Source organism: Notothenia rossii, assembly GCF_949606895.1.
Source record: "Notothenia rossii genome assembly, chromosome: 6".
NCBI classification, from domain to species: Eukaryota; Metazoa; Chordata; class Actinopteri; order Perciformes; family Nototheniidae; genus Notothenia; species Notothenia rossii.
In genome coordinates, this window is record NC_136909.1 from 5,065,739 (window position 1) to 5,078,038 (window position 12,300).

At 41.4% G+C, this 12,300-nt stretch overlaps 1 protein-coding gene across 4 annotated transcripts in view; it reads right to left on the reverse strand.

Annotated features, from left to right (window-relative positions):
• Window positions 1-12,300, reverse strand: part of mtmr3 (myotubularin related protein 3) — a 53,849-nt gene that overhangs the window by 25,682 nt on the left and 15,867 nt on the right. For 2 of the 4 annotated variants that reach the window (XM_079689402.1, XM_079689400.1), the window contains exons 6-9: window positions 12,118-12,138; window positions 9,572-9,654; window positions 6,266-6,432; window positions 2,188-2,284 (exon numbers count right to left, since the gene is read on the reverse strand). In XM_079689402.1, coding sequence (XP_079545528.1) covers window positions 2,188-2,284; window positions 6,266-6,432; window positions 9,572-9,654; window positions 12,118-12,138 — 368 coding nt within the window. The remainder of the gene's footprint in view (window positions 1-2,187; window positions 2,285-6,265; window positions 6,433-9,571; window positions 9,655-12,117; window positions 12,139-12,300) is intronic. The other 2 variants (XM_079689403.1, XM_079689401.1) reach the window with 1 other exon arrangement.

Sequence of the window (12,300 nt, forward strand, 5' to 3'; positions counted from 1 at the left end):
TCTAGGAGGAGATTCAGGTGATAAGGGGGAGGGGGGGGGGGGGGTTACCTTGGTTGCTGATTGGCTAATGGTTACACAAGACAAACATCGTTATGACATCATAAAGTGGCCAAAATCTGATCAGCTCATTTTCAGACAGGTTTTTATAGAAATGGATCAAAAAGAGAGAGAATCTTTGTTCCTGAAACTTTCAGAGTCTCTTTCCACAGAGGGGACACATGTTGATGAAGAAGAGACATGAAGAAGAGGGGACACATGGTGATGTAGAAGAGACATGTAGAAGAGGGGACACATGTTGATGTAGAAGAGACATGAAGAAGAGGGGACACATGTTGATGTAGAAGAGACATGAAGAAGAGAGGACACATGTTGATGAAGAAGAGACATGAAGAAGAGCGGACACATGTTGATGTAGAAGAGACATGAAGAAGAGGGGACACATGTTGATGTAGAAGAGACATGAAGAAGAGAGGACACATGTTGATGTAGAAGAGATATGAAGAAGAGGGGACACATGTTGATGTAGAAGAGACATGAAGAAGAGGGGACACATGTTGATGTAGAAGAGACATGAAGAAGAGGGGACACATGTTGATGTAGAAGAGACATGAAGAAGAGGGGACACATGTTGATGTAGAAGAGACATGAAGAAGAGGGGACACATGTTGATGTAGAAGAGACATGGAGAAGAGGGGACACATGTTGATGTAGAAGAGACATGAAGAAGAGGGGACACATGTTGATGTAGAAGAGACATGAAGAAGAGGGGACACATGTTGATGTAGAAGAGACATGAAGAAGAGGGGACACATGTTGATGTAGAAGAGACATGGAGAAGAGGGGACACATGTTGATGTAGAAGAGACATGAAGAAGAGGGGACACATGTTGATGTAGAAGAGACATGAAGAAGAGGGGACACATGTTGATTTAGAAGAGACATGGAGAAGAGGGGACACATGTTGATGTAGAAGAGACATGAAGAAGAGGGGACACATGTTGATGTAGAAGAGACAAGAAGAAGAGGGGACACATGTTGATGTAGAAGAGATATGAAGAAGAGGGGACACATGTTGATGTAGAAGAGACATGAAGAAGAGGGGACACATGTTGATGTAGAAGAGACATGGAGAAGAGGGGACACATGTTGATGTAGAAGAGACATGAAGAAGAGGGGACACATGTTGATGTAGAAGAGACATGAAGAAGAGGGGACACATGTTGATGTAGAAGAGACATGAAGAAGAGGGGACACATGTTGATTTAGAAGAGACATGGAGAAGAGGGGACACATGTTGATGTAGAAGAGACATGGAGAAGAGGGGACACATGTTGATGTAGAAGAGACATGAAGAAGAGGGGACACATGTTGATGTAGAAGAGACATGAAGAAGAGGGGACACATGTTGATTTAGAAGAGACATGGAGAAGAGGGGACACATGTTGATGTAGAAGAGACATGAAGAAGAGGGGACACATGTTGATGTAGAAGAGACATGAAGGAGAGGGGAAACATGTTGATGTAGAAGAGACATGGAGAAGAGGGGACACATGTTGATGTAGAAGAGACATGAAGAAGAGGGGACACATGTTGATGTAGAAGAGACATGGAGAAGAGGGGACACATGTTGATGTAGAAGAGACATGAAGAAGAGGGGACACATGTTGATGTAGAAGAGACATGAAGAAGAGGGGACACATGTTGATGTAGAAGAGACATGGAGAAGAGGGGACACATGTTGATGTAGAAGAGACATGAAGAAGAGGGGACACATGTTGATGTATAGGAGACATGGAGAAGAGGGGACACATGTTGATGTAGAAGAGACATGGAGAAGAGGGGACACATGTTGATGTAGAAGAGACATGAAGAAGAGGGGACACATGTTGATGTAGAAGAGACATGAAGAAGAGGGGACACATGTTGATGTAGAAGAGACATGAAGAAGAGGGGACACATGTTGATGTAGAAGAGACATGAAGAAGAGGGGACACATGTTGATGTAGAAGAGACATGAAGAAGAGACAATTTGACTGCACCCTCTGTCTGCAGGCACCTAACCCTGGGCAGGGCTCATATCAGCGCGGGTCCAATAACACAGCACCCTCTGTCTGAACCGCGCGCTGAGAGCAGAGCGGGGAGCACTCCTCCACAGCAGCAGGGTCTGTGAATGGAAGCTGTGATTACCTGAACTTGCTGTTGATGTCTGTGATCCTCCAGGCGTTCTGAGTGTCGAAGCCCATCCTCTCCACCTCGTTCTTGAACCAGGAGGTGACGTGTTCGCCTGCGGAGAGAGGGGAGATAACCGATAAGCAGAGGTGGGAAGTAGTGGAGTACAAATACTTTGTTACTGAAATTAAGTACATGTTTCTGGTATCAGTACTTTACTCCACTACTTATTTTTCTGATGACTTTTTACTTTGACTTCTTACATGTTGAACACAAATACCTGTACTTTCTACTTCTTACATGTTGAACTCAAATACCTGTACTTTCTACTTCTTACATGTTGAACTCAAATACCTGTACTTTCTACTTCTCACATGTTGAACACAAATACCTGTACTTTCTACTTCTTACATGTTGAACTCAAATACCTGTACTTTCTACTTCTTACATGTTGAACCCAAATACCTGTACTTTCTACTTCTTACATATTGAACTCAAATACCTGTACTTTCTACTTCTTACATGTTGAACTCAAATACCTGTACTTTCTACTTCTTACATGTTGAACTCAAATACCTGTACTTTCTACTTCTTACATGTTGAACTCAAATACCTGTACTTTCTACTTCTTACATGTTGAACACAAATACCTGTACTTTCTACTTTTTACATGTTGAACACAAATACCTGTACTTTCTACTTCTTACATGTTGAACTCAAATACCTGTACTTTCTACTTCTTACATGTTGAACTCAAATACCTGTACTTTCTACTTCTTACATGTTGAACCCAAATACCTGTACTTTCTACTTCTTACATATTGAACTCAAATACCTGTACTTTCTACTTTTTACATATTGAACTCAAATACCTGTACTTTCTACTTCTTACATGTTGAACACAAATACCTGTACTTTCTACTTCTTACATGTTGAACACAAATACCTGTACTTTCTACTTTTTACATGTTGAACACAAAGAACTGTACTTTCTACTTCTTACATGTTGAACTCAAATACCTGTACTTTCTACTTTTTACATGTTGAACACAAAGACCTGTACTTTCTACTTCTTACATGTTGAACACAAATACCTGTACTTTCTACTTCTTACATGTTGAACACAAATACCTGTACTTTCTACTTCTTACATGTTGAACACAAAGACCTGTACTTTCTACTTCTTACATGTTGAACTCAAATACCTGTACTTTCTACTTTTTACATGTTGAACACAAAGACCTGTACTTTCTACTTCTTACATGTTGAACTCAAATACCTGTACTTTCTACTTTTTACATGTTGAACACAAAGACCTGTACTTTCTACTTCTTACATGTTGAACACAAATACCTGTACTTTCTACTTCTTACATGTTGAACACAAATACCTGTACTTTCTACTTCTTACATGTTGAACACAAATACCTGTACTTTCTACTTTTTACATGTTGAACACAAAGACCTGTACTTTCTACTTTTTACATATTGAACCCAAATACCTGTACTTTCTACTTCTTACATGTTGAACTCAAATACCTGTACTTTCTACTTCTTACATGTTGAACACAAATACCTGTACTTTCTACTTCTTACATGTTGAACTCAAATACCTGTACTTTCTACTTCTCTCATTTTCCAAACAGGCTGGTTCCTTTAGTCTGAATGTGTGTTTGGTGGCGTGATCATTATTATTTAGAGTCATTGCGTGCCTATTGATTTGAACACGATCCGTGTATCCATCATTTCCTGGTCTTCTCTAAAGAAGAGGGACCAATGGAAACGTTGTCATGTTGCCGTTGTTCAGCATGGAAACATTCATTAGCTAACAATGACATTATTGTTCTATTAATATAAAGGGAGGTCAGGTACTCTTTAAAACAGCTGCTAGTTATGGGTACTTTTTACTGAAGTACATTTCAAAGCCTCTTTACTTTGACTTGAGGAAAGAAGTTTAGTCAGTACTTCTACTTTCACCAGAGTATTTTTAAACACAAGTATCTGTACTTCTACTTGAGTGAAGGATGTGTACTGTTGCCTTCTCTGCCGATAAGACCCTGAGTCAACATAAGAGCCTCTTTGTTTTGGAGTGGAAAGGCGCTGGGCCGTTTCCTGCCAGCATTTCATCAGGAAAACTCTTCCTCTGCTTTTTCTTGTAAAGGCAACAAATTCTCGACAATGTGATAAACCAGCATCACTCCCTTGTATCTTCTGATCTGTTGGAGCTACTACACCTCCGTTTGTTTGCTATTAAAACAAAATGGATGATGCTTTCTCTCACACTTTGTATTGAACAGCTGGTCGTCGCTCAGCCTGACTGCCATAGAGCGAGGAGGACAATCGGAGTACGGAGACTAAAGGTCACACACTCATACATGTTGTACTTATCGAAGTAGAACACTGAGCGGCAGCCACATGCGGGGTCCGGATGATATTTATTAAAAGCTTTTGGTTTTTTCTTTGGATCATTGTTATCTGTCAAAACAAGTGTGTCCTTCATGCCTGCTGTGACGTCTCCGGAGTTTCACTGAAAAGCTACAATATTATAACTCCAGCAGTTGGAGCGGCAGCAAGTGCTCAAACAAGTTAGGTGCAACACCATTTCTCCTGGAGATGGCTGCGTGCAGCTGCATCTGCTCTGGTCTCATTGGTATCAATTAAAAACCACTCACTGCAACAACAAGGGTCTCATCTGCTCACAAGGAGCTTCTATGCCTTTGTTTTACCGTTTCAGTCTGAAAGGCACTATCAACACAAGCTTCTCTGTCCAATTTCTACCGTGACGTCACTGGAGTTTTTCTAAAACAAACTAGGAGCGCTTCAGACGGGCTGTAAAAAGAATAGCTGGAGCAGGTGCAGAGCTTCTAGTCGACTGCATGCACCCTGTCCTCATTGGAACAGTTGAAGAAGACACTAAGTGAACACAGGCTGCAACCATACCTTGAGACCTCAGAAATCGGGAGCATTTCAAAACCACCGCGGGTGGGGGGGGTGCTAGTGGATCGCCGGAGCTGTTAGATTAACATTAACATGCTTATTGTAGTTGTAAGTGCACTGCCTTGCGGCCTGTAGCACCGTCCTTGATGGAGCATGTGTTTGGGCTGGACCTGTGTTTTACAGGAAAGGAGTGAGCAGAGGGTCAAGTTGTCGATTCTTGTGACTATCTTTTTCACCATCTCAGACTTTCAGTTGCAACTAAAGAGACGCGCTACCATGGAAACCAAACAATGGCGTAGCTGTATTAAAGTCCGAGTGGAAACAGTCGTGAGTAAATCTGATTTTGTCAGAAATCGGGATAAATATGACTCCGGGAGGAAAGCGGGGGAGGGCAATGAAATTTGAAGTCTCCCGCGAAAATCGGGAGGGTTGACAAGTATGGCTGTAACACCAGAGGGGTTTCATGAGGTCATCAGGAGACGGGGGTTACCTAACTCACCGGTTCACTGTTACTTTATTATTTGCCCCTCTTGTTTGTTTGTCAACATTTATTTATTATAGCCCCAAATGAGAAGAAATGCCTCAAAGGGCTGTACAAAGCAAAATACAAACGTCATAGCATAACAATTATAAAAACATTATGCAACATTATACATCAACATAAGTATTGCCATGACGAAGCAAGTGACAGAAGTGATGGTGATGTAGATGGAAACTAGGTGATGGAAACTAGGTGATGGAAACTAGGTGATGGAAACTAGGTGATGCAAATTAGTTTAAAAGGAAGACGGATGCGAAGAGATGGGTTTTGAGTTTGCTTTTAAAGGAGTCAACGGAAACAGCTTTGCTTCCTTTAAGACGATTCCAAAGGAGAGGTGCTGGAAATGAAAAGGCTCTGACACCTGCGGATCATTTGTGAATTCTGGGGATGGAAAGGAGACATCAGGAGGCATTATGTGATGGTGGGAGCCTGGTAGATATTTGCGGGGTAATTAATGATGATAGATATGGAAATGCTAGTCCATGTAAGATTTAAAGGTTAATAGTCAAATCTTGAAGTCTGATCTTGTTTGTTCCCCGTGTAAAGCGGCCTTGGGTCCCTTGAAAGGCGCTATAGAAATGTAATCTATTATTGTTATTATTATTATTATTCTTCGGACCTGGTCTGCAGAGCTCCCCGTGCTGCTCCTTCTCCCCGGCGTAGACCTCCATGCACCAGGCGTGGAAGGCGAAGGAGAAGAGTTCCTCCAGGCGAGGGGGGGGGCGCACCACCACGTTCAGGCGCTTCAGCCACTCCTGACACTGCTCAATGGTGGAGAACTGACACCTGGGGGGGGGAGGTCAGAGCAAACGTTAGATCGTAATCACGCTTCAAATATTTGAGAAGGCACAAGGACACGAGAACGAGACCAGGAATTATTATAATTTAAGAGATTTTTATAATTATTTGTATTATATTACTGTGTACCTATTATATTAATTTATTCATATTTTGCTTTTTTTAATTGTTTTTCACCATTGCTGATGTAAAATAAACACTTTTCAATTTGTAAATAATATTTTACGGCATGTTTTTTGTCTTTGGGGTCAAAAGTCAGAGCACACATTACACCTTAGTCACGCTTAAAATATTTGAGGAGGCTACGAGATCAAGACCAGGAATTATTATAATTTTAGAAAAAAAATTACGAGTTTTTTTACATTACTGTTTACTTTTTATATTTATTTATTAATACATATGTTATTATTTTTCACCATTGCTCATTCCTCATGTAAAATGTACTTTATGTTTTTTTGTCTTTTAACTTGTAAACAATGGATAAAATGAACCAAATATTCAACGTAAAAAAAAAAATAGGAGAACAATCTGAGAAATTATTTAATCGCCGAATCGTCATAAAATGGTCGTAATAGTAGTAGTTTATTTCCTCCATTTAGATAATAAAATTTGTCAAGGTGTTAAAATGATCCAACGGTTTTTTTTGTCATTCGCACAAAAGCTACAGCGCAGTTTTTGCAAATGACAATCTGCATTGGCATGTTCCTCCAACAGGTCAACAACAACACATGCCCTTAGAGTGGCTGGACTCTACACTCGTCCATAAGTGGGTCAAAAAGGACCCGTACTAGAATGATATGTGTTTTTATGCCATTGTCGTCATTTTGGTTAAGACGAATCACTTTTTTGGTTCACGCTAGAAATATTTTATATTTAATTTTTGACTATTTATAATTTTAGACATTTATTTTACATTTTGAAAGAAAAAAGAAATCCCATAGGAAATGCATGCAGGTCATTTTTGACCCACTTATGGAAGCTTGGGGTAGAAATACAAAAACTACAATTTCTTAAAATGTAAATTTTACATTTGAATGGCTTGATATCCAAAACATGTTTTTTGAGGAATAGCTGGAGAATGAAATGATAAAAAAATGTAATTTCAAAGATACTCTAAGAAAACCACCGGGTCAAAGAAGACCCACTTACGCATCTAAGGGTTAGAAAAACAATAGTTAACCGTGCAAAAGACTTAATGGTGCAGGTGAGTCGCACCAACAGACAGAATGCCTTTAAATGACAGATGTCGGTTCAGATGCATAAAATTCAAACTGTTATGCTTTCATTCCTCTCCAAGTAAATCACATGTGAAGAACCTTTTAAATGGTATCTGTAAAAATGTAATGTATTTATGATTACATAACGAATGCTTAACGTACCACACGTGCCTCTTAAAAGGTACAGGAGAATCAACATTGTGGATGTTATCGCTAAATGGGTTGGAATTATGAACATGGTCTTTTAAAATGTGATTTCTTGTCGCTGATCGCTCATATGTACTTTATTTGATATACATTGAACTGTGTTCATTTCCTGTTTCAGATATCTCCTGGGTTTTAAAGCGGTCCGTCAAACAGGGAGAGACTGCTCTCGTCTGAGATGCACCTGTATTTATGATTGACAGTAATTGGACCTAGTACCTGTACCTAGTGTTGACAGACAATGAAAGGTTTGAAGAGTGAAGCACTTTAAGGACAAACCTGAAATCACAATGACAGAGAGTGTCTACCAGACGACAGAGAAGAAGGATTTGTGTTCACAGCTAGACTTTCAGCAGTAAACAAAACAAAAGTGGCTCGTAGATGCAGAGGTAGAGGTTTTTCAGATTCATTGAGAAGTTAGAATGATATTATCTCTTTGCAGTGTAGTGTGAACTTTTAACTTTAACGCTCGGCTGCAAATGCAATGTGAAGTTGTTGGTTTTTTGGGGTTGTTGAATACTGTTACTGTTGATACTTCCGAAGTCTGGAAACACTTAGCACTTATTCATTCTTTTTATTATTTTTGTCTTTTTAACAGAGGAATGAATTACCCAGGTGTAAACTTTGTTGATTTTTAACTAGGGACGCTCCGATCGATCGGCCGGTGCTCTCTAAAAATGCAGATCGCATGACGTAAAATACATGACCCTTTTCTCTGTGCGCGGCAAAACAAGCTCGCCAAAACGGCTTCACCGGTCTGGCAGTATTTTAAGGTGTCTGAAAAAGATAGCGGCCCGCTGTGACGGACCGGACAGCGGAGCAACACACACACTGAGAGTTCTACCTAACACACTAGCTATTTGATCTGCTTCTGGAACTAGCTAAACTAGTTATACATATGTTGATTCTTCACTGTCGGGTCACTCATTACTGGATCAGTGAGCTGCATGAGGTACTGGCCGTTTCTCAATCTCGAGGATGCTTGCTTGGTAGCACATGTCTTCCGAGTCACTTCCTTCAGAAGCGAGGCAAGAATCCTTCCTGGCATTCGGAAAACGAAGAGTGGAACAGGCTAGCAAGTGTGCAGGTGTGCGTCATATGAGAGGCCCCGCCTTACATTTTCCACCACAGATTTGGGGAAATTGGTCCGTGCGCAAAGCATTGTGGGGATTTTAAGGACGCGAAGTCTACCCATGTGCAGCCTCGAGATTACCCCCAAACCAAGGATGAGGCCTCGGTGGAATTCCAAGTATGCTGGAGATTGGAACAGCCCTTCGGCGGCACTCGATGACGTAGCATCCTTGAAATGTTGGCTTGGAAGCCAGTTTCCTCGAGATTGAGAAACGGTCACTGACAGGCTCCCGTGTTATTATCCAAAGTTAATGTAAACTTGAATAATGCACTTAATTTGAATGTAATAATTATGTTGTTTGTGGAAGCGCCAGTGAAGGAGCCCCATTAACTGAGTTTTAAACAGCACTTTAAATGGAAGATCCCCATAGGCCCCATAGGCCCCAAAATTGGCGATCGGAGCATCCCTATTTTTAACTATTTGGTGTTTTCTTTTAACTTGAAATGCTTTGCACATTACGTCACATGCTTGCTTTACATGAAGGTGACTCTAAATGAAGTTTCCTACACCTGTAACAAAGAGGAAGTGAAAGCAGGACTGCCTTTATGCTGCAGGAGAGTATCAGCGATCATACCTGACGACTTTACAGTCCTTACAGGTGACGTGAAGCTGGAACATATCCCGACACTCCACATGCTCGATGAGCTGAAGAGGAACCTGTGGAGAGAGAGAGAGAGAGAGAGAGAGAGAGAGAGAGGACTCAGACAGATGTTTTATATCTAATAGATGGGAAATGTACCAAACACACACATGCAGTCAGTAAAAGTAGTGCGTGACTGCAAATCCATGGAGCAGATTAGTGATGCCTTCATGCTAAAAAACATTTAATTTCAGCCATGTTGTGCAAACAGTCCCACAGACGCCTTGCCCAGGTGTCCCATCTCCCTGAACTCTGTTAGTACACATCATCTTCTTCACTTTCAAGTTTCAAGGCGTTACTGTGATTAGCACATTAGCTACAGTGTAGATCACAGGTCACAGGCTCCTCCAACACAGCAACATGAATATATATAGGACAGAGAACAAATCAAACTGATTAAATAGTGCAAGAGAATGTTTTGAGTGCGAGAGTGTATCTGTGCTGCATTTCCCTTCTGGCTCAGAGCTGCAGTGTTATCTGTTAAAAGGCAAATAGCGTCCCGACACAGAGAGGTGCTATGTGCTTATGACTTAAGAGCACACTTTGAATAGTGCAGAGAGAGAGCTGCTTGTGACTGAGCTCTGATAATGAGCAGCGTTCAGAGAGGCGTTCAGAGAGGCTAAAACAGCAGCAAACAGCGGGGCAAGCAATGACAGGGTCGCTGCCTGATGGGAGCTTTTGTAAAAGTTGCATAAAGATGATTGGCAGCTTTATTATTAGGGCTGCACAATATATTGTTTGTTTAGCAGAAAGTTGCATAATATAAACACATCGAGAAAAAACTGCTTTATTGCACCCAGAGATTGTTTTAGTCACTTTATTGGTCAAATAGATTTTAAAAATGCAACTTTATTATGTTAGCTGCCTTTATATGGCCAATCGATTGGTGCAGGAATGAGTCCTAAAACACATGAACTAGTCAGCACTTTAGCACTTCCCATCCCCCGGTCTGGAGGTCAATGGTTTTCTGAATGTGTTTTTGGTTGTTAGCCTGTCTGTGGTTAACACAAGCTGAAGAGATTTTAACGTTCTGTTCTACGACATAAAATAAGTCAGTAAATACCCCACTGGTGGATTTAAAAACGGCATTTGATAACAATTGTCTAAATGAAACGACTAAACGTCATCACGCCCAACATTAGCCACCTTTAGCTTAGCGGTGGTGACGTGAAGTCATGTGACCGTGCTGTAGTTCCTTTATAGCCCAACATTAGCCACCTTTAGCTTAGCGGTGGTGACCTGAAGTCATGTGACCGTGCTGTAGTTCCTTTATAGCCCAACATTAGCCACCTTTAGCTTAGCGGTGGTGACCTGAAGTCATGTGACCGTGCTGTAGTTCCTTTATAGCCCAACATTAGCCTCCTTTAGCTTAGCGGTGGTGACTTGAAGTCATGTGACCGTGCTGTAGTTCCTTTATAGCCCAACATTAGCCTCCTTTAGCTTAGCGGTGGTGACTTGAAGTCATGTGACCGTGCTGTAGTTCCTTTATAGCCCAACATTAGCCACCTTTAGCTTAGCGGTGGTGACCTGAAGTCATGTGACCGTGCTGTAGTTCCTTTATAGCCCAACATTAGCCACCTTTAGCTTAGCGGTGGTGACCTGAAGTCATGTGACCATGCTGTAGTTCCTTTATAGCCCAACATTAGCCTCCTTTAGCTTAGCGGTGGTGACCTGAAGTCATGTGACCGTGCTGTAGTTCCTTTATAGCCCAACATTAGCCTCCTTTAGCTTAGCGGTGGTGACCTGAAGTCATGTGACCATGCTGTAGTTCCTTTATAGCCCAACATTAGCCTCCTTTAGCTTAGCGGTGGTGACCTGAAGTCATGTGACCGTGCTGTAGTTCCTTTATAGCCCAACATTAGCCTCCTTTAGCTTAGCGGTGGTGAACTGAAGTCATGTGACCGTGCTGTAGTTCCTTTATAGCCCAACATTAGCCTCCTTTAGCTTAGCGGTGGTGAACTGAAGTCATGTGACCATGCTGTAGTTCCTTTATAGCCCAACATTAGCCTCCTTTAGCTTAGCGGTGGTTACGTGAAGTCATGTGACCGTGCTGTAGTTCCTTTATAGCCCAACATTAGCCTCCTTTAGCTTAGCGGTGGTGACGTGAAGTCATGTGACCTTGCTGTAGTTCCTTTATAGCCTAACATTCGATTTTTACTTGATCTTGTTCACTTTACTTGTACTTGTTTTATTTCCTGCAATCAGCAAAAAGTCCAATGGAAACATTTTAGTCTTTTTATTGAGGGAGCCTTTGCGTGGCTAACTTCAGGGTTAGTCTACAAAAACCCATCATCACGGCACCAGTCTATCGAATGATTTTAGTGGATATTTCTTCACACTCACTTCTGTGCAACATACTGTAATCAGCAGCTGGTGTTAAACAGGCTGAACGAGCAGACTCTACTCCTCCAGACACACACACACACATTACACACTGAAGACACACACTCCACTCCGTGCAGCTCTGCGGGGTTACTTACTGACACTTCACAACAACAACTCTATTCAAAACAAAACACAGAGAACAATAGTGAAAGTGATGCTGGCCTGTACGTAACTATTCTCTGTGTGTGTGTGTGTGTGTGTGTGTGTGTGTGTGTGTGTGTGTGTGTGTGTGTGTGTGTGTGTGTGTGTGTGTGTGTGTGTGTGTGTGTGTGTGTGTC